General features: G+C 34.5%; 1 protein-coding gene across 1 annotated transcript; it reads right to left on the bottom strand.

Moving 5' to 3' along the window:
* Positions 1-1,435: 1,435 nt before the first annotated feature.
* LOC133785233 (uncharacterized) lies at positions 1,436-2,870 on the bottom strand. The gene is made up of 2 exons (XM_062224484.1): positions 2,583-2,870; positions 1,436-2,527 (listed from the first exon to the last, which is right to left on the bottom strand). Exons 1-2 carry the CDS (start codon positions 2,868-2,870, stop codon positions 1,436-1,438), a joined length of 1,380 nt encoding a protein of 459 aa, XP_062080468.1.
* Positions 2,871-26,968: the final 24,098 nt, after the last annotated feature.

Below are 26,968 nucleotides of genomic sequence, written 5' to 3'. Positions count from 1 at the left end.
AAAACGCATGAAATAACATAAAACTAAAAATTAATCTCTCCCCCAAACTTAAAACAGAACATTGTCCCCAATGTTAAAGTTCAAACAGATTGAGAAAAGAAACTTACTTGACCAGCCACATCAGTATGGCGGCTGTGGAGGCTAGGACGAAACCCTTAATTTTAACTTTTTTGACGGCGTAGGGCGCTGTAGCGCTATCTCTTCGAAAAAAATGACCCCAACCTCTACTTGTCGCGCTTGACATGTGGTGCTGTAGCGATTTTTTACGTTTTTCACGGGTTACGAGTTACAAGACAATTTTTCCAGAATAAACTAAAGACAAGTAAAACAAAATCTCTAAAAACATTGTTCCAATAAAAAAAACAAAAACAACAACAAATAACATAAAATTAAAATTAAAAATAAACATAGGAATGCTTCCTAAGAGCGCTGTCTTTAACGTCTTTTGGCCAGACTCTTGTTTTCATTCATATTCAACTTGGATCAAGTCCACCCCTGACATCCTTGAGAGCCATAGTGTCATGAGTTGGCCCTCGTTTCTTGTGATTAGAAATTGGTGGTACTTTCCCCCCTCATGTAAGATTCGAATTATTTCACTAAAGAACCTTTTTAACCGATGATGCCCCTTTTGCATTCTAGTTTTAACTATGGATCTTTTCTTAGAGACTTCCAACTTGTTCTCTCCTTAGTTTACCACTTCAACTTTACAACAAGTTGGAATTTCTATTGCTGCAAAAACTATACATATAACTTCCTCTTTTTGCACTCGAAGCTTTAACTCACTTTTTTGGACATCAATTAAAGCCCTACCATTCGCTAAGAATGGCCTTCGAAGTATAATTGAAATATTTTCATCTTCCTCCATATTTAAAATAATAAAGTCCGCAGTAAAGATGAATCTACCCACTTTTACCAATATGTCCTCAATCACTCCAAGAGGGTGCTTAACTGATCTATCTGCATCCGCAAAGATACCATAGTTGGTCGAGCTTCTCCCAAATTCAACTTCTGAAAGATTGATAGAGGCATTAAATTCACACTGGCCCCTAAATCACATAAAGCCTTTGTTTCTACTAAACCCCCTATAGCACATTGGACATTGAAACTACCAGGATCTTTAAGCTTTGGAGGTAGTTTCTTCTGAAGTATTGCGCTGCACTCTTCAGTTAGTGCAACCGTCTCATAATCCTCTAATTTCCTCTTTCTTGACAAAATTTCTTTCATAAACTTCACATAACTCAACATTGTTCAAGTGCCTCAGCAAATGGGATATTAATGTGTAGTTTTCAAAAGATATCCAAAAGTTTAGAGAATTGTTTTTCAAGATTAGCCTTTCGAAACCGTTGAGGATATTGAATCTTTGGTGGAGACTCGATGTATTGTGGCTTTTCTGTCTTTGGAAGGTCTTTAGTAACCTCCTCTTATGATAGACTAGTTAAGGTTGATCTTCAATCTTGTTACCCTTGTGTTCTACTGTAGGTCCCTCATACTTAGTCTCGCTCCTCAAGCATATTGCATTACACTGCTCTTTAGGATTTATCTCTGTTGAACTAGTTAAAGCACATTGATTATGATTCTTCATTAACTTTGCAAGTTGGCCAACTTGAGTTTCTAAGTTTCGAATGGAGGATCTGGTTTCTATCATAAATTGGCTCAATGAATCAGCGGATACCTCTGGTTTAGTCATGTGAAGCGGTGGTTGTTGATGTTGCGGCATTTGTGGCCTTTGAGTATTAGAAAAAGGCCTTGGGTTTAGCCCATAAGATGGTCTATATGGAGGATATTGAGGTGGATTTGGATGGTACTGTGGTTGGTGCCCTTGATTATTACTCCATGACAAATTAGGATGGTACTTGTATGCTGGAGTATAATTGTTAGGGTATGTGTTATTATTAGGTTGCCTTGGGAAATTTCCTATGGCTTGAACCTGTTCAAGTGGGATATCATCAACTAAATAAGAACTCGTCGCTGGACATTGCTGAAAATGAAGAGAGCCTCCACATGTGTCACAACTAATAGGAGCGGGTTGTAGTTGCATCGCTTGATCTGAACTGTTGTTTTGTTGTTGTATTTGTTTCGTAAGAGAAGCAATTTGAGCAGTGTGCATAGCAATATGATCAACTTCTAGAACTCCTGCCACCTTCTTATTTTCTCGCTCAGATGGCCAATTATAATTATTCATGGCCATTTCTTGTAAAAGCTCGTAAGCTTCGTTAGTGCTTTTGCTCATAAATGCTCCACCTACTGCTGCATCTATGATAGTTCTTGTGTTTCCCCTCAGTCCATTATAGAAAGTATGCACCAACATCCATTTCACTATACCATGACGTGGACATTTTTGCAGCAGCTCTTTAAACCTCTCCCAAGGGTCATATAAAGATTCCCCCTCAAATTGACAGAAATGATTTATTTCACCTCTAATCCGTGCCAATTTAGCTGGAGGAAAGTACTTAGCGAGAAATTTTTGAGCAAGATCTTCCCAAGTGAGAATGGAATTGTCTTGCAGTGAAATCAACCAACTTTTAGCCTTGTCTCTTAACGAAAAATAGAAATAGCCTCAAAAGAATTGCATCATTACTTACTCTGTTCATTTTGAAAGTATCACATAACTCCGAAAAGTTGGTAATATGGAGGTTTGGATCCTCGTTAGGTAGCCCCCCAAACTGAACACAATTCTGAACCATTTGAATTATTGAGGGCTTGATCTCAAAATTGTTCGCCTCCACAGTAGGCGGGCGAACACTAGAATGTACCCCTGTAATAGTAGGGAGTACATTGTCCCTCAGAGGTAAATCTGCCTCAGCTGCAGCATTCCCCACATTACCCTGATTCACATTATTATTAGCGACTTTATTGACGTTCTGGGCCATCTTTTCAGGTCTTTTCTCTTTTCTTTCTCTTTTGCCTGTCTTCTAAATCTCAGGATCAACAGGTACTAGTATTTTTTACCCCTTACGTCGCATAAAAATAGGTCACCTGAAATTGACAAATTTAAAAGCAACTTGATTTAGAAAACGTTAAATGAAAACCAAAGTAGATCAAAAAACTATTATATTTATATTGATAATTAGTCCCTGGCAACGGCGCCAAAAACTTGATCATGAAAATATGATACGCAAGTGCACGGAATCGATTCAAGTAATATAGATAGTAAATAGAGTATCGTTCCCACAGGGACTGTTGACCAATTACCAATACTGATTTTCAAATTCTATTTGGTGAATTCAAATTATAATTAATACTCTAAACTATGAACATAATTTAAATAACTGTAAGCAAAACAATGAATCAACTAATTAAAAATCAATAATAAAAAGCCTAGGAATTAATTTCATCAACTTTTCACTCTATTAATTTTACTAATCAATTCTAAATCTCTTCTTCCTATTCTAATAGCAGGTTAACATAATCAATTCCTATTCTTTTTCAAGATATAAGATCTCAGCCTATATGCAGGTCTTCTACATCTCTGTGATAAACTTAAACAATTAGCAGGCATTAAGCATAGAAACCTAATTACTACACAAGTCATACAGGTACTTTCGTCAAATATGCAACCTATGTCTATATAATGATAGCATATTCAATTCTCATCTTTCGAATTTTGAATCAAAACCATTAAATCAAGTAAATAGTGATCAAGTATTTACTAGCATTAAACAAATATCATATAGATTAGAATAGAGAAGAAGTATCAATAGAACATCATAATAAAATTAAATTGAAATTCAAGTGACTACATTAATCCCTAGCTGACATAATGAAAATAATATTCAAATAATAATTCATAGAAAATAACCTAAAGAGTTCAGATGAAGAAGAAATCTAGAAAGTCATAAACCAGAAAAAGAAATCTAATTACATCAGCCTTTTCTAAATCTAGGGTTTATAAAACTAAAACTGTTTTGTCCTTCAAAAAATGGCTAAAAATCTCAAAACCACGTCGATAGCGCTGTAGTGCTAGGTCTTAGGAATTGTAGTGTTATTTACAGTACCAAATTGGCTCAAAAGTTGTTTCACTAGTGTTGTAGCACCAGTAATGTAGCGCTATTCTTCTGTTACTTATAGTGTTGTGGCACTTGTTTAGTAGCGTTGGGGTGCTAGTGACAGATTCAAAAGCGTTAAATGTCTCCTTTCTAGCGCTATAGCCCTACTTTGATAGCGTTATTGACAAAATCATTACTCAGACATATTGCTCCCCAAAGACACGATTTCTCGAAAAAACTCAATTTTCTACCACTTTCACTTCATTCCTCTCTTTTCACCATCTTAGCATGAAAAACTTGAAACATGAACAAACGAGCATAATTCTGCAATAAAATAGCCCTAAACTAATGAAAACCTTCATAAAAACTAGACCTTAAACGAGCCTAAAACTGGTTTATCGCTAACTTTGAACATTATTTGTGTATTATCCGACCAGCTCTAGTAGTGTGTGTATTGACCAGCTTGGTGAGAAATTATTTGAAGTGCATTTGAGTAAGTCTGAATCAGTGAAAAAATGACTCCTTGAATCCTTTCATGTTTTTTGGTGGAGGGTCGACGAGACTTTAGCTGACTAGGTTGTCATTTGAACTGCCATGTGTCCAGATTCCTTTCCATGTCATCAACCTAGTTTTTTGGTGAAACATTTGCCCCCATGTATATTACATACTAACAACTTTTGATAAACTCATTCAAACAAAGGATTCTCTTTGACCAAATCCACCTAACCTGTCCTTTAAGCCGTCCTCTCACCTGTCTTGAAAAAGTAAACGTTAGCCTGACCCACTGCCCTAAGTGAAAGTTAACAATTTCACATTTTCCAGGACTTCGAAAATACACCATCTAGTTCCACCTTTTGACATTCCCTACTCGAATGTATAAAGCCCCACAACCTTCCTTTTCTTTTTTATGTTTTCTTTTTCTTTCCTCAAGAACATCAAAACTCTTTAAGAACTTCTCAAGCAATCCAAAGGAAATCCTCACACAAATCCACTGATCTCCTTTGCAATCTCTACTTCAAATAATTTTTTTCACCTTGTGTAGCATCTCAAAAGTCCTAATATGATTAAGTACTTTGATTAGCGTGTCAGAAGGGCATGTGGGGGTAATTATATGAATTATATGACTATATGATTGAGTATGCATGATTATGTGTATTAAATGTGTTTAAAGACACGCTTGTGTAAAAAGTGGACATTTTTGTAATTTTGACCCACTGATGGTATATTGGTCATTATTATGTGTTATGTGCTTGAGACCACATTAAAATGTGGATATATGTGATGGTATGAGAGGATCCTTACGAGCAATTTTAGAGGAAAAGTCACAATGGGGATTAATGCATGGCTCGGGCCGAACCTAGGGGTATGTTGGGAATTTCAAGAATTTGACATAATTGGTAAAGTGAAATTAAGTGGTAGAATAGTTATGCTTGATGGTTTAGTTGTTAATTGTGTAATTGATGGTGTAATTTGAGGTTTAGTGGGAATTATAGGCAAATGATTATTTTACACTTGAGGTGTGTTAAGAACTGAGTTTATAGGGAGGGGTATATTGGTCTTTTGGCCATGGGAATAGACAAATTTGGCTAAGTATTTTACAACATCCCTTCCATTCACGTGAAGCTCTCTCTCACTCTTGCTCTTCTATTTTCTTTTCAAACTTATCAAAACACACAAGGATTTCTAAGCAACCAATGCTAAAATCAAGCCTTGTCCTTGAGGAAATTAGAGGAAATTAAAGCTCTAAATGGAATCGGCACCTGCTAGGAGTCCAACTCACAATAGAGAATTCTAATTCACAGCAAGGTGTGCTTCTTGCTCTAGCCTTTTTTAGTTTCTCTTGTGTTCTTGGTGGTTTTGGGGATTTTAGTGTTACTTTCAAAATTGATGGAATTAGCTTGTTTAGATGAGTTAAAAGAGTATAGAAACCTGTTTCAAAGTTTGATTGAAGCTCAAATTTGAATTGAAAACGTGAATTTGACTTGGGATTGTTCGAATTTGGGACAAAGTTTGAGTTTTGAACTCACAGTTGGGAAATTGTGATTTTATTGTATTTGTGGCATGTTTGATGGTATTTTGATATTGTCTATCAGTTGTGTAGTGCCTCAGAATTTTACGTAGTTAGATAATATTATCTTATGGCGTAGTATTTTAGTTTTCGTGATTTTGGTTCAAGTTGGGAATGATTTGGAAACTCTAGAGCTAGTTATGATTTTTATAAGTTTTGACTATAGTTTAAAAATATTAATTTATCCATAAGGTTTAATTAATGTAGTTGGTCATGGGGATATTATTTATTATAACCTAAGAATTAGATAGAATAACTAAGAATGTGACATTTATCACTTGCATGTTTATTAAGGATTTAAGGATTATACATGAATAAAATAATCAAAGATAAGCCTAGGAAGTCTAGAACCTTCCCTCACAAGCTAGGATCTCGTATTATTTAGTCAAAGTGGTTTAAATAGCTTTAAGTGTGCTTAAAATGCACAAAAACATGGTTTAGTACATCAGCGTAAGCCAATATATCATAGCTATGGAAGCTGATATATCACCTATGCAAATACAGAAAACACGTAACTTTGCATGAACAAAACCATGGAGCCCCGGGAAACAGGGGAGGCGATATATCGACTATAGGGGGCGATATATCGGCTTTAGTAGCCATTTTTGAAACTCCATGGAATTCGAAGCTAGAAACAACCCTCAACAGCTTGGACTTGTTCTTAAACGATTTTGACCGAGTTCTAGGCATTTGTTGAGCGGAAAATGCCATTTCTATTAATTTTTTTATTCATTTTAATGGGAGTTAGTTTCACTCCTTGAACTCTATAAATAAGACCCTTCACTCAGCCATTTTCATCATCTTTCAAAGAATTTTCAGAGCCTCCAAGCTGCAATTTTTATTCCAGAGAGAAACACTAGGGTTTGGGGTTTAAAAGTTTCAAATCTAAGCTATTATAATCACTTGGGAAGTAAGCTATCGTTTATTTTGGTGTTTGAGGTATAGATCAAAGCTCTTGATATCTAAGGTATTGTTAATCCTCACATCCAATCTAATTTTATTCTTCTTATTTTTTTCTTTCAATTTAAATCCTAATTCATTATGATGGCTAGGTGCTCCATTTCCATGAAACTTAACAATTTCGGTATGTCTTTACCAATGGTTTAGATCTTCTTTTCATTTTCTTTTCTCTAGGAAATTTATGGCTTTAATGTTTCATTTTAGGAGTTTCCAATCCCGCACTTGTCTCCAATATCCCAGTGTTAGCAAGGAAAATAAGTTAGATTTTATGTGCTATATGTTTGTATGTATGTTTTTTTATGTTTATAGTCACTTGGAAAATATGGTTGCTTAGATAGCAAATCCCAAGATTCATATCGTTATCATAGACTATAGTTGTCTCTAAACCTACCTCTAAAATATTAGTTAAGAGGACTATAGCTGTTTTTATCACATACTACGATAATGAGTTAATCGCCATATATATTGTAGTTCATTTTATGTTTTATATTTTAGTAGTTGTTCCTTATTGGGAATTACGCTCATTCCTTTTTATTTAGATTGTGCAGGTAAATGAATATGGAAGGTGGGACGAATCTGAGGTGGCTTTGGCATGTGTATGGGTCAAGGAACTAAAGGAATGAACTGATGGGATCGATCAAGGATGACGTTATTTATTTAGAGTCTTTTGAATTATGTTGTTAAAATTTCTGCAATTAGTACTTTGAACATTTAAAAAGGGTCTTGTTCTTTTTATTATTTTTATATATAAACAATGAGATCTCGTACTTTTTGAGTTTTCTATAATTAGGTTTTATTATTTTATGTATGTATCTAAAAGATAGTAGTTATGTCTTAGTAGTTTTAAAGGCTCAAGGTCTTTAAATTAGTCGGGTCTTAACAATTGGTATCAAAGCCACAATTCATATGCATAAAGTTCTCCTTGATACACAAGCAAAAGCTCCTGGATCTAACCGCCAATGTAAGTGTTTTTTTATGAATATTATGCTTATGTTGAAACTAATGTTTTACTTAATATGTTTTCAGTCAAAATGAATGGAGCCATGACTTATCAAGATATCTGTGCCATTAAGGGATTAAAAAGGATTAGAGAGCCAAAGGATACAATAGGTGTGCTAGAATGAATCACTCAAAGATTGGTCAGATTTCACAAGGAGATAGCTCACCTTCAAATCACTAGGCAAATTATGATGAGAGCCATGGATCAATATGTCCTAGTAATTAGGCTTTTTGGAGATATGCCCTTTATAGTTTCAAATTTGAAAGAATTGTGGGAAGCTCTAGATAATGAGGATAACTTACAGGTAGCCATTAGATATTATTTTCTTATACTTAGGTTTACCTATAGGTTTGAGATTCAATTCACCAATGAACAAAAGAATAATATCTTAATAAATATTCCCCATAGTAGATTCGAGGCTTATGATATTGATGATTATGAGGAAATAACTGATGATATTCTAGATGAAGGGTCAGTTGTAGAAGATCCTGATTTTTAGAAATTTTACCCTCGTTATTATTAGTATTCTTTATTTTCAATTATCATTGTAATAAGTGAAATTTTTCCAAATGAATAAAGTTACTATTATTTTGGAATTGTATGTGTGAAATTTGAATTATTTTTCATAATTCAATAAATAATGGCTTAGTTCGGTGAGGGTAGATACAAATCAATTGACCGGGTTGTGTATTGAGAGTTTAGGGGTGCATAGTAGTGTGAACGATTTTACTGATCCTAGCCCTCCTTCAATATGGTTAACTTCGGAACATCGGTGACTTTCGAGACTGAAAAGTAAGTCATATAGGGTGATTAGAAATAGACTTAAAAACTAATAAAGATGGCCTAATAGTCTATGTATAGAAACATACCCTAATTTATAAAGATGACTTACATAAATTTTCATAAGAAATCATAACTAGCAAGTTCGAGTTATGTTTGCCTAGACTAAGTGTTTGCCTTAGAAACTATTAGGGTAAGTTCTAGAGTGTTTCTTTTGACTATTCGTACTCTGCCATAGATGTCGCTCTGAAGGTCTCAACGCACTAATGCAAATTCGCCCAGCACCGCCAACGAGACACTTAAGGCCCCTTCAGTCCGAAGAAGGGGAAGACCTACTTCCACTACTACTGCCAATAGGAACGCACCCTTTCGGTTGACAACGACGCTGAAGCTATCTGGTTTCGATGACAAGTAGAAGAACTACTATAGTAACAACGAAAACCTCACCCGCAGCCTTAGCCGTAGTCACAACCGCAGCCAGTGACTCAAGCACCCCAGCCAGAGCAGAATGGTGGATATCTGTATGGGGGATGGCTTTGGAAAATTACGCACCCTATCCAGCTTAGTACATGGAGCCAGTCTACGAATGTTTTCGAAAGTAGCATGCTCCAAATTTCGAAGGGACAACTGACCCCTTTGAGGCTGAGGAGTGGCTCAGGAATGTAGATCCAATTTTGACACACATGAACCTCGGCAACGAAGATCGCATATCATGTGTTTCTTCTATACTGAAAAAAGATGCCAGAATCTGGTGCAGTAGTCTCACGATATCACCACCATGACTTGGGCCAGATTTGTGGAGTTGTTTCACAAGAAGCACTACAACTCAGCAGTCATCACTACAAGGGTTGAGTAATTTGTTAGCCTGAAAAAGGGAAATTTTTCGGTAGTTGAGTACGCTCGACAGTTTGATGGGTTAGCAAAGTTCGCACCAGAGTTAGTAACGAACGACTACTTGCGGGTAACCATGTTTTCTAGAGGACTCAAACCAATGATCGAATTATGGCTCAAGCTGGAAAACCCCCGAACCACTTCTTACGCCGATGTCCTGGAAATGGCTATTGAGGTGGAAAGCTCTAGGGAAATGTTAGCAAGGAGGAGGCGAGCAAGTCAGAACCCAAACAACAGAATCAGACTCAGAATGGTAGAAATCACAATGACCAACATACCAATACTTGGCATAAAAGAAATCATCCCGATAATAATCAGACGGACGCTGATAAAAGAGCACGGACCAACAACGTTAATAACAAGTCGGGTTTTGTTGAATACCCCAGTGCCCCAAGTGCCAGTAGAGACAAACGGGGGAGTGTCATGCAAACAGCAAGGGTTGTTACAAGTGTGTTCAGGAAGGTCATATAAAAAGAAAATGTTTGTAGCTCAAAGCAGACGAGAAGAAAGATAGTAAGATGGTTCCAGCCAGAGTCTTTGCTTTGACCCAAGGAGAAGCTGAAACCAGTAACAAGGGGGCCACGGGTCAGCTTCCTATCCTCGATAATATATGTTCATTATTGTTTGATTTGGGTGTGTAAAACGCCCTAAACTAGTTCTTAATAAAACATTCACATATTCATTGGTTTATAATAGAAAGCCATTTATTATAAAGGTTTCAGTGGGGTCTTGCTTAAAAGATGCAAGTTGGGCCCAAAAGTTTAAAAAGAAAGTACAAGTTTTCATGCAAAGTTATAAAACATCCAAAAGTTTAAGTCCCACTGACAATTTTAAGAAATGTCCCATTAAACATAACATCGTTAAAAGAAAATGGAGTTTAGAATTGATCGTTTCTCGTCCATAAGATGCCCCACGCCATATACACCAGGACAACAGAATTCCCCACATCACCACGCGTGCCAAGGAGAAAACTATTTGCTACCTGGAAAGGAAAGTAAGGGGGTGAGCTAAAAGCCCAGTAATGAATTACAAACAACAAACAAGTAAGATACAACAAATCACAAACACCTTCATTCAACTTTATACATCACAGCATCATCATAAAAATGGCGTAAATATCATAAACATAAGCATATTCACGTCATCATCATATCATAAACATCATAACATCACCATAACATAACAAAACATCATATCATCATCACAAACATTTCCTTGCTAACTTGTCCATGTCACCCTTTGAGGTAAATATGATCTCTGGTCCTTGAATAACCTCGGCGCATCCACCCTTGGAGTTACTTCTTCATATCCTTAGTAACTCGGGTTACGTCTTCATATCCTTAGTAACCCCTTTTTGATGTGTCGCGTTCATCACGCTAACATCCATTCATAGCATACAACAATCATACAATCCAACATATCATCATATTAAGCATTTCATAATTCATAGCGCAAAGCATCATAACACTTCCATTCATACAACCAATCTTACCATTCATAGCATAAACAAGCAAAATTCTATCTAACTTCCTTACCTCAAGTCCATGCTAAGTAAAACGACAACTTCTCAACGAGCCTATACCATAATCAAAATAATATTTCTTAGCTTCACATAATCTCTATTTTGCCCACTCATATAACTCATGCGTGCATGGGCCATGCATACATGGTGAGAGTTACTCACAACATACAAATATGCATAGTTACACATAAGGTCATAAAAGAATAATGCACATTCTACCTATATTGCATGCATGATCTTTCTATAAAAACTACATGGTTACATAATAGGCATATTTTTTAACGTAAAAGTGAGTTTGCATGTGACATGCATAGATTGGAATGTTGCATAAATGTGGCGTTTAAAACGACAATTCTACGCGTCTTACTTCTATCGTCTTCAAAATAATAAACTTGTAACATGCTTTGTTTACCATTATTTATCTTCTTAAAATTACTAGGTTGATTAAATCTCTCAAGACCTAATTTTTATTTCATAAAAATAATTTTATTTAGCCATAAAAAATATATGTAATAAATCTATTTATTATTTTCAAATTACAAAGAAATAACAAAGGCTTGAAATTATTTAAAATACTTATAATTATCATGTTTCCTTAGAAAATATCAGTTTAATTTAAATTAATAGAATTACATAATTGATGAGAGAAAATATAAATTTTAAGGGAAAAAAAATATTTTGCTTGAATTATTTTAAGACTTGATTTTATGTAACATAAATTCATATGTGATAATCAAATAATTATTTTAAACTTATTAAACTAAACTTTCAGCCACCATTTAATTCATTTAAAAATCACAAGTCAATTAAATCCAACATTTCCCTACTCAAAAGAAAGAAAATCATAACTATTAAAATAAACACTCATATTATATTAAAAATACCACTTTTAATATTACCATAGTTTATGGTATTAGTTTATTTCAAAAACTAATCAAATTATTCTTATTAAAACACACTTCACACATTTTTTTCACAAAAATTCCAGCAATAAAATTTATCATTAAAATCACAATTTTCATTTTTTTAAAAGTCATGTTTTCATCAAAATAAAAAAAAAATCTGTGGGTAATTATTTGTGAATAATATTATAAGTGTGAATTAAAACACCATTTTATTCTCACAAATACAACATATCATTAGAGACATTTGTTATGCATGCATATCATTATTTTATCAATCTTTTCACCAATTAATCACAAAATCAGCAAGCATAAATCATCATGAATTTTTATCTTTTACCTCATGTCTCACAAAATTCGTACAAAGTCATACATGTTTAATTAACACAATTAATCACAGATCCTAACATGCTCTTATTATACAAATAATTCAAAGAAAATAACTAACACATATTCAATTACAATCTTACAACACCTTATTCTATTTCCAATGAGTTCATACATGCAACCCAACAAAATAATAATAACCACATGCATTAATAACATAAACACCAATATTCATATATGCCTTTATATTAAACCTAACATGTTTCTATCATTTTTCATGCATACCACAATTTATTGATACATAATCTCATATACACCCTTATGAAATTTCATGGATCCAACAATCAAAAGTCCAAATTATTATTAAACAAAAATTACATAGGTCCTAGAACATGGATCTAACATATTGAAAATCACAAAAACATAAAACATAGGGAACTCATAGACATGCGTAAGCCGAAACCCATATGTACACTATCATGAAATATCATAAATCATCATACATGGCAAATCAACTCTAGATCCCCTTCATGCACTAAACCACAAAAATCCTTTATGCATGATCAATATAACATACCACCAACAAAATAATAGGAAAACTATTAACCTTTTATTACAATTCATAAACTCTTAATCTCCAAGAAGTCAAGACCAATACATATGTAGAGGGAGGAATCCAATACCTTCCTTGAGAGAACACAAGGACCATCACCCAAAATGCAACCTCTCTTGAATACCCTAGTTTTTTTTTTCAAGAATCAAGATGGAGAAGAAGATGAACACTAACAATTAGAAACAACCCTAATGATCATACTAGAATTAAAAGGAAGAATCATAAAATAAACACAAGAGTCATACCCAAGCTTGACCTCTTCTTCTTCTCCTTTTCTCCCTTTCACGCCTCTCTCTCTCTCTCTATAGAACTCGGCACCTCTCTCTACCCGTGGGGTTGAATGAGCAAAATGCTCTTCCTTTCTTCCATTCCCTCTTTATCCTAGTTCTCCCCAGAATGACCCAATTAAAAGAAAAAGTAAGTTTCCTATTTTCTATTTATTTTCTTTTAATTTTCATTATTTGTTTTTATCACAATTGATAGGAGATAAAAGATGATCACTTCCTTTCCCAAAATAGCCACTGTCTTCTAATTTTTAATTTATTTACTTTAGAAAATAAAGGGAATAAACTCAAGTCCTTTCCCACTGCACCCACACGTCCAAGCCTACATTCCTTTTCTTTTTATTTTATTTATTTTTTCTAATAATTCTAATAAACTCAATAAAAGGCAACTTCAAAGTGTATAGAAAATTCTACACATGTGCATCATGCTACCATGCACTTGCACACACTAAATCACTAGGGTGCACCACTACATACCATGCACCTTAGTGCATACAACCAAAACTCAAATAATCACATTTTAAAAATAAAAATAATTACATATCATTTAACAATTAATTTCACAAAAATTCTACCAACAGTTCTAACAATTAAATAAAGTAACAAACAATTAAATAAAGCAAACAAACAATTAAATAAAATAAACAAACAATTAAATAAAATAATTCACCACAATTTACACCTAAATAAAATAAAATACAAAATTTTAATAACTAAATTTTTTTTTTGGTGCGCTACAATGTACCCTCCTTAAAAGGAATTTTGTCCCGAAATCCTTTCTTACCAAATAATTCAGGGTATCTTTCTTTCTTGTCTTCCTCCAACTCCCATGTTGCTTCTCGTTCCGTACTATTCTTCCGCAGGACCTTAACTAGCGGAATCCTTTTGGATCTCAGTTCCTTGATTCCCTTTTCAATAATGCGCTCAGGCTGTTCATCATAACTCAGGTCCTGCTTCAACTGTAACGGCTCATAACTCAACACATGAGATCGGTCCGACACATACTTACGCAACATCGAAATTTGAAAGACGTTATGTGTTTCGGCTAATATCGGGGGCAGTGCCAAACGATATGCAACTTGCCCTACTCTATCCAAAATCTCAAATGGACCTATATATCTGAGGCTTAACTTCCCTTTCTTTCCAAAGCGCATAACACCTTTCATCAGCGAGACTTTTAAGAAAACAAACTCATCAACTGAAAACTCGATTTCTCTTCTCTTAAGGTCAGCATAGCTGTTTTGCCTACTCTGCGCGGTAAGCATCCTTTGGCGAATATTCTTAATCGCCTCACTGGCTTCCGTAACTGCTTCAGGGCTAAAATTTGTTTCTCCCCAACTTCATCCCAGTGTAAAGGAGATCTACACTTACACCCATATAACATCTCATTGGGAGCCATCCCAATAGTAGATTGGTAACTATTATTATATGAGAACTCCATTAGAGGTAAATATCAGTTCCAAGACTCGGAAAAGTCTAAGGCACAACACCTCAACATGTCTTCTAAAATCTGTATAGTCCTCTCAGACTGGGCATCGGTCTGAGGATGAAAAGTGGTGCTAAAATTTAGGCTTGATCCCATAGCTCTTTGTATCCCTTTCCAAAAGTTCGACGTGAAAACTGACCCTCGATCAGAAACTATTGACTTTGGCACCCCATGATGTCTCACTATCTCACTTACGTACAATTCAGCATATTGGTCCGCTGTGAATGTGGTCTTGACTGGCAGAAAATGGGTAGACTTAGTGAGTCTATCTACTATTACCAACACAGAGTCGTGCTGCTTGGTGGTTCTAGGCAACCCTAACACAAAATCAGGTACATAGAGTGGCTGAAGTAACCCTGTTGGCCTTTGATGTTCTGCCTTGACTTGCTGGCATGTCAAATATCTAGCAACAAACTTAGCAATATCCCTCTTCATTCCATGCCACCAATATAACGCCTTAAGGTCTTGGTACATTTTCGTGGACCCTGGGTGCAAGGAATAAGGCGTTGTATGCGCTTCTTTCATAATACTTTCCTTAATTTCAGCATTGTCAGGCACATAAATCCTATTCCTTTATCTCAGCAATCAACCATTAGACATTGTGAAATTTCTGCTGCCACATTCGTGTACCAAAGCCTCTTGTTTCACTAAGGCTTCATCTAATTTTTGTCCTTCTCGAAATTGTTCTAATAGGGAGGATTGCAATGTGAGGTTTGCCAAACTTCCCGTCACAATTTCAATGTCGGCATTTATGATCTCTTTCTGAAGAGGCATCTCTATTTTACGTAGTGTTGAGACATTCCCATGTCCCCACCTACTCAGAGAATCTGCAACCACATTGGCCTTGCTTGGGTGGTATAGAATCTCACAATTGTAATCCTTCACTAATTCCAATCACCTTCACTGCCTCATGTTCAGTTCCTTTTGTGTGAAAAAGTATTTCAGACTTTTGTGGTCAGTGTATATCTCGCACTTGTCCCCATATACGTGATGTCTCCATATCTTTAGTGCGAACACTACTACTGCCAATTCCAGGTCATGAATGGGATATCGTTGCTCATAATCCTTAAGCTGTCTGGAAGCATAAGCTACTACTTTCCCATCTTGCATCAACACACATCCCAAGCCATTCTTTGATGCGTCACAATACACCACAAATTTTCCGCCCTTAGTGGGAACACAAAGGATAGGCGCAGAAATCAACTTATCCTTCATGGTCTGAAAGCTCTCTTAACATTTTTCAGTCCCTGCAAACTTCTGATGTTTGCGGGTTAAGTTGATCAACGTGGTGGCGATCTTTGAGAAACCTTCTACAAAATTTCTATAATAACCTGCCCACCCTAAGCAACTCCAAACTTCAGAGGCATTCCTTGGCTGGGGCCAATTTCTAATGGCCTCGATCTTTGATGGGTCTACTGCTATCCCATTCTTAGACACTATGAGCCCTAAGAAAGTTACCTGTTCTAGCCAAAACTTGCATTTAGAGAACTTGGCATACAACTGATGTTCTCGCAATCTGTTCAGAGTCAATCTCAAATGCTCCTCCTTGGTCTTTGAGTATATGGGGATATCATCTATGAACACTACTACAAACTTGTCCAAGAAATCCTTAATACCCTGTTCATCATGTCCATAAATGATGTTGGGGCATTGGTGAGTCCAAAAGACATCACTAAGAATTCATAGTGCCCGTAGCAAGTTCTGAAAGCCATTTTCAGAATGTCCCCCTCCTTTACTTTCAACTGATGGTACCTGGATCGCAGAACAATCTTCGAGAATACTGCTGCCCCTTGCAGTTGATCAAAAAGGTCATCTATCCTAGGCAAAGGATATTTACTCATAATGGTGACCTTATTGAGTTCTTGGTAATCAATGCACATCCTCATACTCCCATCCTTCTTTTTCACAAATAGGACTGGTGCTCCCCATGGCGAATGGCTAGGTCTTATGAACCCTTTGTCCAACAGCTCCTGTAGCTGGTTCTTAAGTTCCTTCAACTCCACAGGCGCCATTTGATAGGGTGCTTTAGAGATCGGTGCTGTTTCTGGTGCAAGCTCGATTTCTCTGTCCGGGGGTAATCTTGATAATTCTTCGGGAAACACCTCCGAGAACTCGCAAACAATACGTACAATTTATGGCTTTAGTTCTGACTCCTTGGATTTGTCCACCACACTAGCCAGGTATGCTAAATAACCATGTTGCATCATATGTCGCGCTTCCAGTGCAGATATTATGAGTGTTCGAAAACCCGCTAATTATCCCTTAAAGGAAAATACCTCTCCTTCTTTTGGTCTGAACTCCACAGTCTTCTTCTAACAGTCTATTGTCACCCCATGCTTGGATAACCAATCCATGCCGAGTATCACATCATAATCTGGTATACTTAGGTCTATAAGATCTGCTGGGCACTCTCTGCCCTCTACCATTACAGGTGTTGACGGTAACCACTTATTTGACAACATCATATCTCTCGATCGCAACATTGTACTAAAGTTATGTTCAAACATCTTACAAGGCATATTCAGTCTATCAATCACATTCATGAAAACATAAGAATGAGTCGCTCCAGAAACAATTAGGACTTTACACATCATACCAGATATAGGGAGCTGACCTGTGACTACTGTGTTGTTGTTGGCTGCTTCATTCTGAGTTAAAGCGAAAACTATTGCTAGGACCAAATTGTTATTGTTATTCTGTCCCACCTTCCACTGTGGGCAATTCTTTCTCAAATGTCCTACCTGATCGCACCTGAAACATTTGTTGTTACTGGCCTAGAATTCTCCTAGGTGTCTTTTCGAGCATTTAGGAAGAGTGGGTGCTCTACTTGGTTGCCTTGATGATTCCCACGGTTCCGGTCATTGAAGCGATTGTTGCGGTTGGTGTAGTTCTGAGTGTTGTGATTGGTATTGTTTGTGGCTGGAGGTCTTGGTCTCTTATCAATGCCACTATTCTGCCCCTCATTAGCTTTCCTTTTGTTACTCTCATTAAGGCCCTTATTTTGGTAGTTCTCCCTTCTAGCGGCATTATCCTTCTATATTCGTTCTTCCAAATATTCCGCTTCAAGAGCTATATCCAGTACTTCTGCATAACTGACCACTTCAGCACTGGTCATCCTAACGTCCCTCGCAATCATTGGTTTGAGTCTCCTTACAAACCTTTGGACTCGCAATGCATCAGTTGGCACCACTTCAGGAGAAAATTTAGCCAATCGATCAATCTTCTATGCATAATCAGTGACAGAAAGGTTCCCTTGTACCAGAGTTACAAACTTGTCAACCTTAGTTGCTAGCACAGCTGGACTATAATACTTCTTACTAAAAGCTTGGACGAACTCTGCCCAAGTCATGGTATTCAGGTCGCGGGTCTGTTTGATTACATCCCACCAAATCTGTGCATTCATCTTAAGTAGATCAACTGTGCAAGAAATCCTTTGGCGATCATTCAACTCCATATGATCAAAAATAGCCTCAACTGACCTTAACCAATCCTCTGCCACCATAGGATCAGCTTTCTTTTCAAAGGTTGGTGGGACTTGTTTTCTGAAACGTTCATATACTGGCTCGAATCCATGAGTTATAGGCAGTGCTACAGGTGGTGGTATCAATGGCTGAGGTTGCGCCACTGGTGCTTGAGGCACTTCTGGTGTTTGGGGTGTTTGCGGTGCTTGCCTAGCATGTGCCAATTCCTCATCTCTCAGCCTTAATTGTTCTCTTAGCCTTGCTACCTCTGCGGCCAAGTCCACAAATGGTGTTGCTGGAGCTGCAGGTTGAATTGATGGCATTTCAACGTTAGGGGTTGTCGTGGTTTCAGACCTTGTGTAAGCACCCTTTCCTCTGCCTTTTCCCTTTCCTCCTCTTCCTCTAGTCAACATAACGAGATTCTAAGATAAAAAGGAAAATCACGAGGAAGGAACATTGCATATTGATTCGATAAATATTTGCAATATCATACGTTCACACTTGATCATTTAAAGTTTGCAACAAAATATCCATAGCATTCAATAATGTTTCAAATTATTCCAAAATTAAACAATCCAAAAAAAATGTTTAATTATCCAAACATAAATATCTCAAAGTCATAGAAATATCATAGTTTATTTATTAGCACCCCATGTAATTATTACACAGTAGAACTCTAGCCCTCAACAGTGGTTGTCATGGTTTCAGAATTGTAATCAAAGACGTTTTCATAAATGTGGAAATAGCCGGGAGCGCTCGCCATTATCTCCATCCATGCGCTCAGATATGGTATGGCTCGAATAACTTCTTCAACTGCCAGCTCTCCTTCCACATCATGTACCATCTCTAAACGCTCCTCTAATTCCCCGTCATCCGTCTTTACTAGAACCAACTCCAGACGTGTAAAATTGTAATTATCCAGAAAATTGTGAATTGCATAATCCATGGTGCTAAACTCTAGGTCATCTTGCTCAACAATGTTCCATGATTGGTACCACTAAAGAAAGGCCTCCGAGTACATCGACAATGCTTTTCTTAGGACCCAATGTTGCTCAATGGGGCATAGTAAGGCTCCCATTTTATTCATCATCACTTGGATGCGATGTCAAACCTCCTATGTCGTTTTCAAGACTGCTATCTGCCAATCGTAGGGGTCCTCATCAAGCTGCACTTTGGGTATCGCGCGGATCTCCATAAGTTATTCTTTGTTAGTCGTTTTCAATACAGGAGGCATCATACTACTACAATTACGAAACTATACAAAATTAAGTAAAACAGAAGAATGTAATAACACATAAACAAATACTTATGATGCGGTGAGGTGAGATTTTCCCGTCTTTAGCGTGTATGGGGGTCTTTGGAAAACATGGACGACCTGTTCTGATACCATTTTGTAAAATGCCCTAAACTAGTACTTAATAAAACATTCACATATTCATTAGTTTATAATAGAAAGCCACTTATTATAAAGGTTTCAGTGAGGTCTTGCTTAAAACATGCAAGTTGGGCCCAAAAGTTTAAAAAGAAAGCACCAGTTTTCATGCAAAGTTTTAAAACATCCAAAATTTTAAGTCCCACTGACAATTTTAAGAAAAGTCCCATTAAACATAACATCGTTAAAAGAAAATGGCATTCAGAATTGATCATTTCTCGTCCATAGGATGCCCCACGCCATACACACCAGGACAACAGAACTCCCCACATCACCACGCGTGCCAAGGAGAAACCTATTTGCTACCTAGAAAGGAAAGTAAGGGGGTGAGCTAAAAGCCCAGTAAGGAAGTACAAACAACAAACAAGATACAACAAATCACAAACACCTTCATTCAACTTTATACATCATAGCATCATCATAAAAATAGCGTCAATATCATAAACATAAACATATTCACGTCATCTTCATATCATAAACATCATAACATCACCATAACATAACAAAACATCATAACATCATCATAAACATTTCCTTGTGAACATGGCCCGCTAACTTGTCCATGCACCCTTTGAGGTAAACAGGATCTCTGGTCCTTGAATAACCTCGACGCATCCGCCCTTGGAGTTACGTCTTCATATCCTTAGTAACTCGGGTTACATCTTCATATCCTTAATTAGTAACATCTTTTTGATGTGTCGCATTCGTCACGCTAACATGCATTCATAGCATACAACAATCATACAATCCAGCATATCATCATATTAAAGCATTTCATAATTCATAGCGCAAAGCATCATAACACTTCCATTCATACAACCAATCTTACCATTCATAGCATAAACAAGCAAAATTCTATCTAACTTCCTTACCTCAGGTCCAAGCTAAGTAAAACGACAACTTCTTAATGAGCCTATACCATAATCAAAATAACATTTCTTAGCTTCACATAATCTCTATTTTTCCCATTCATATAACTCATGTGTACAAGGGTCATGCACACATGGTGAGAGTTACTCACAACATACAAATATGCATAGTTACACATAAGGTCATAAAAGAATAATGCACATTCTACCTATATTGCTTGCATGATCTTTCTATAAAAACTGCATGGTTGCATAATAGACATATTTTTTAACGTAAAAGTGAGTTTGCATGCGACATGCATTAAAATTACTAGGTTGATTAAATCTCTCAAGACCTTATTTTTATTTCATAAAAATAATATTATTTAGCCATTAAAAATATATGTAATAAACCCATTTATTATTTTCAAATTACAAAGAAATAACAAAGGCTTGAAATTATTTAAAATACTTATAACTATCATGTTTCCTTAGAAAATATCAATTTAATTTAAATTAATAGAATTACATAATTGATGAGAGAAAATAAAAATTTTAAGTGTGGGAAAAAATATATTTTTCTTGAATTATTTTAAGACTTGATTTTATGTAACATAAATTCATATGTGATAATCAAATAATTTATTTAAAAATCACAAGTGAATTGAAACCAACATTTTTCCTAATCAAAATAAAGAAAATCATAACTATTAAAATAAACACTCATATTATATTAAAAATACCACTTTTAATATTACCATAGTTTATGGTATTAGTTTATTTCAAAAACTAATCAAATTACTCTTATTAAAACACACTTCACACATTTTTTTCACAAAAATTCCAGCAATAAAATTTATCATTAAAATCACAATTTTCATTTTTTTAAAAGTCATGTTTTCATCAAAATAAAAAAAAAAATCTGTGGGTAATTATTTGTGAATAACATTATAAGTGTGAATTAAAACACCATTTTATTCTCACAAATACAACATATCATTAGAGACATTTGTTATGCATGCATATCATTATTTTATCAATCTTTTCACCAATTAATCACAAAATCAGCAAGCATAAATCATCATGAATTTTTATCTTTTACCTCATGTCTCACAAAATTCGTACAAAGTCATACATGTTTAATTAACACAATTAATCACAGATCCTAACATGCTCTTATTATACAAATAATTCAAAGAAAATAACTAACACATATTCAATTACAATCTTACAACACCTTATTCTATTTCCAATGAGTTCATACATGCAACCCAACAAAATAATAATAACCACATGCATTAATAACATAAACACCAATATTCATATATGCCTTTATATTAAACCTAACATGTTTCTATCATTTTTCATGCATACCACAATTTATTGATACATAATCTCATATACACCCTTATGAAATTTCATGGATCCAACCATCAAAAGTCCAAATTATTATTAAACAAAAATTACATAGGTCCTAGAACATGGATCTAACATATTGAAAATCACAAAAACATAAAACATAGGGAACTCATAGACATGCGTATGCCGAAACCCATATGTACACTATCATGAAATATCATAAATCATCATACATGACAAATCAACTCTAGATCCCCTTCATGCACTAAACCACAAAAATCCTTTATGCATGATCAATATAACATACCACCAACAAAATAATAGGAAAACTATTAACCTTTTATTACAATTCATAAACTCTTAATCTCCAAGAAGTCAAGACCAATACATATGTAGAGGGAGGAATCCAATACCTTCCTTGAGAGAACACAAGGACCATCACCCAAAATGCAACCTCTCTTGAATACCCTAGTTTTTTTTTTTCAAGAATCAAGATGGAGAAGAAGATGAACACTAACAATTAGAAACAACCCTAATGATAATATTAGAATTAAAAGGAAGAATCATAAAATAAACACAAGAGTCATACCCAAGCTTGACCTCTTCTTCTTCTCCTTTTCTCCCTTTCACGCCTCTCTCTCTCTCTATCTCTCTATAGAACTCGGCACCTTCTCTCTCTAGTCATGGGGTTGAATGATGAAATAGCTCTTCCCTTCTTCCATTCCTTCTTTATCCTAATTCTCTCCATAATGACCCAATTAAAAGAAAAATGTAAGTCTCCTATTTTCTATTTATTTTCTTTTAATTTTCATTATTTGTTTTTATCATAATTGATAGGTGATAAAAGATGATCACTTCCTTTTCCAAAATAGCCATTGTCTTCTAATTTTTAATTTATTTACTTTAGAAAATAAATGGAATAAACTCAATTCATTCCCACTACACTCACACGTCCAAGCCTACTTTCCTTTTCTTTTTATTTTATTTTATTTGCTAATAATTCTAATAAACTCAATAAAAGGAAACTTCAAAGTGTGTAGAAAATTCTACACATGTGCATCATGCTACCATGCACTTGCACACACTAAATCACTAGGGTGCACCACTACCTACCATGCACCTTAGTGCATACAACCAAAACTCAAATAATCACATTTTAAAAATAAAAATAATTACATATCATTTAACAATTAATTTCACAAAAATTCTACCAACTATTCTAACAATTAAATAAAATAACAAACAATTAAATAAAGTAAACAAACAATTAAATAAAATAAACAAACATTAAAATAAAATAATTCACCACACTTAACACTTGAATAATATAAAACACAAAATTTTAATAACTAACAAAAAAAAAATTTGGTGCGCTACAGGGAGCAACACACTCATATATCTAGTTAGGAATGATAGAAAAACTAGACAAACCTTGTGACGTTTTAAACCCCTCAAGGTCAGAAACTGTGTTTTATGGGCAAGGTCTCAGGACTACGGACACCACTTATCTCATCTCTCAAGGCCCGAAGGATGATAGAGAAAGGATGTCACACATTCTTAGCAAGCGTTACAGATATTGCACGAGAAACACCATTAAAGGATGGAGACATCCGCATTATCAAGGAATTTTCAGAGATATGTCTTGATGACTTACCAGGGTTACCCTATAACGCACAGTGTTTCAGGTACCTTTAAATGTCTCGTGTTTGGAATTTATTTCCATTAGTTATTACTAGCCAAATTATGAATTTTGTGATTAAAATTCAAGATAAGACTTTCGGTCTTGGACCGACACAAAAATCCTAATCGGGTAAAAATCTCAGAAAATAAAATGAAAAACTATGGAAAATATATTATGGGCATAAAATACATTCATAAAAATTAAAGTTTGGTAAAAAATAATAAACGGAAGAGGAAATGGAAATTTTAGGGTGTTTTGTGTTAAAATGCTTAATTTTACCAAATTGGGGAATTTTATTCAATAAATGGACCTTAGGTTAAATTGTATTGTGTGATTAATTAAATTAAATGTGAGAGATATTTAATTTCATCATTATATGTTAAGTTTTATTTTTAAAACTTTATATGAGTGCAAAATGTTATAGAAAGTCATTTTGGATTTTTCTTCTTAGGAAATATCTATTAACCTTTATAAAAAAATTAAAAAAATAATAACATAAATAAAAGAAATAGTGGTCGGCCATGTGAAGTAAATTAATTGGGTGGATCAAATTCTTTTAGTTTTAATCCCCATTTAAATTAGGGTTAATGGCACAAAGTGGTCAAAGTAAAAACACTCAAGTTTTCTCTCCATTTTCAACTATCAAGAACACTAAAAAAGCTTGGAAGCTTAAGCTTTGGTCTAGGAATAGTTTCCCTAAGGTAAAGTTTCAAAAACTTGACTTTTGTAAAGTTTTTAACCATAGATCTTTCAATACCTAACTATAGATGTTTTTGGGGGAGTTGGTTAAGGTTTTGAAAGAGTTTTGTAGGATTCAAAGCTAGTAGAAACATCAAAACCTAAAGCAAGAACAACAAGAGGTAAAAAATTTACTTTTTATGGTTGTTATTGTATGGTTTTTATTTTTAAGCATTATTTTGTATATTTAATGCTTAAAGTTTCTTGTTGGTGATGTAATAAGGCTATGGTAGTTACTTTATAATTTTTATGATGCTTGTGTATTGACTTTTGAAAATAGGGACCAAAATCCCTAAGGGTTTTGTTGAAAACCCTAAAACAAAAATACAAGTTTTGAGAAGTGACTTCAAAGGGGTCAAGCATCCACTGTATATTTATCTTATAAAATTAAATTGAACTGTGATGTTGTTGAGATGGAGTACATAAAATTGAGCTTTTGAAACACTAAGAAACGTTTAGACATGAGTGAGTTATGCTATTTCAAAATTTCGGTAAAAACTATTTTTTTTTTTGTATTATTAAATTCGGGACCAAGTTGGGACAGCCACTGTATAGGGCATATGAACCCAGTATTTCCTAAATTTTGGTGGGAATATTCTTGGCATAACCTAGTATTCCACTGTAAAATTTAGTAACAAAATAATGAACAATTTGAGAGTTATTAACTGCCAAAGTTTGGAAAAAATAAGGACTTAAAAATAATGTCATTTTTACCTCAATGTTTGGATAATATTTTTACCAATAAAAAATGATCATTTTTACCTAATATATTACAAATACCTAAATGGCATACAAAATATTGAATTGAAAAATTTTGGTAACAAATGGATAAGTAAATTTCAAGTTATGACTTAACAAAGTACGTAGTTAAACATGGGGAAAATGAGGTTTTCACACTTTGTGTAAAAATGAGATTTTGAAACTTAAGATAAAAAGTATATTTGTGCTTATTGCAAGATAAAAACATGGTAAGTCTTTAAAACATTTTGACCTAAATTACCACTTGAGTTTAAATGAGAATTATTTTATTAAAGAATTTTTATTCTTTCTAAAAATAAAAGATTTAATTTATTTATAAGTTGATAAATTAAAAGAGGGTTTAAAAACCCTATATTTTGAGAAAATAATTAAGTAAATTATTTTTCTAGTAAGTAAACTCGATTAATTGACTTCGGAAAATTAACTAGTCAAGATAAGAAATTATTAATGGTTTTCTTAATTAAGTTAAAATTAGGCTATTTTCTTAAAACGATTTTTTTAGAGATTAAAACCTTAAGAAAAATAAAAGGAAAACTAAGAGATTGTTTTCTTGAAAAATAATTAAGGAATTTAATTTGTATTTTATGGATATAATACCAGCTAAAATCTTTTATATATTTAACCTCCTGTTGAAAGTATGGGTTAATAGCAGGACTTTTAAAAAATAAGATTTTCAGCAGACTATGGGAAAATACTATTGCGATACCCGAGCCTAAGTATCGAGACCATAGGATAGGTCTCCCCCGAGACTTAGGGTTTAGTCTAAAATTTTTGTGTACGAATTTCTTGAATGGGTTTAAAACCAAATCAGGATCTTGAATCCTTACAAGTGATTTTTAAAATGACCAAACTGCCGAAAATAATAATAATGAATTATGAAGTGCCATAATTAATCCGAGTATACTGTATGAATAATTACAGTATTGGCTAAGCATAACTACACTATACATTGGAGGGTGAACTCCTGTCGAGAGCTAAGGACACCAAGTAAGTGAACTTCTATTGTGTGGCTATAATATGAAACGCCTATTGTATTGTATGTTAGTATAGGGACACATGCACATATATACACGGTCGTAGAAATTTTTCATAGAGAGGTTTGTAGAGTCCCAGAATTTACCTAGCTAGTTAGATAGTAGTAGTAGTAGTAGTAGTAGTAATAGCTAGTAGTAGTTATAGTATGTTCATTACTGTGGATTTTGGTTCAAGACGGGACTTAGTTGGAAACTCATCGCAACAATTATGGATTTTATAAGTTTAACCTATAGTTTAAGAATATTAATTATAACATAAGGTTTGATTAACATAAGTTGATTATACAGATGTTATTTATTATACTATAAGGTTTAGATAGAATTAATAAGATCCTGACACTTGTCGTGTGCATGTTTATTTAAGGAGTTAATTATAGTTTAAATAAAATAAAGTTCAAGAAAGCTCTAGAATCTTCCAAGACCATTAGGAGCATGACATTTGTCACAATCTTGTTTATTTGTGGATTAGATTGTTATTTAGATAATTAAATAGATTTTCCGTAACTTTAAGGTACTGTAACTTCCGACCTATTTTTGACCCAGTTATATTATGAATTTTGAAAAATATTATTTTAAGAAAGTTGTATATAATTGAATTTTCTTTCTAACGGTATAAAGATGGTCTAAATCAGAGTCCTACATCTCCAGCTATGTTTATTTTACTTCAGGTGAGTTTAGAATTACTAGATTTAGGGAGTTAGAAGTTAGGATTCTATTTGTTTTTATTTTTTTATTTTAAAAATCAAGCTTTGACTCCTTCAACCTCTCTTTGAACAATTTGACCAAGTCCTAAGCCTTTGACTGAAGAATATTCAAATATTTTCAATTAAATTCATT

The sequence above is a fragment of the Humulus lupulus genome, chromosome 6, assembly GCF_963169125.1.
Source record: "Humulus lupulus chromosome 6, drHumLupu1.1, whole genome shotgun sequence".
Lineage (NCBI taxonomy): Eukaryota > Viridiplantae > Streptophyta > Magnoliopsida > Rosales > Cannabaceae > Humulus > Humulus lupulus.
The sequence above is the reverse complement of the archived record's forward strand: the minus strand, read 5'-3'. Positions and strand labels throughout refer to the sequence as shown.

What these genes read in the sequence shown, in the direction of transcription:
- LOC133785233 (XM_062224484.1), bottom strand. Translation starts at nt 2,870, where the DNA reads ATGGCCCAGAACGTCAATAAAGTCGCTAATAATAATGTGAATCAGGGT. An exon ending in ATACTTTCAAAATGAACAGA is followed by an intron (nt 2,528 to 2,582) that starts GTAAGTAATGAT and finishes TTAAGAGACAAG; the next exon opens with GCTAAAAGTTGGTTGATTTC.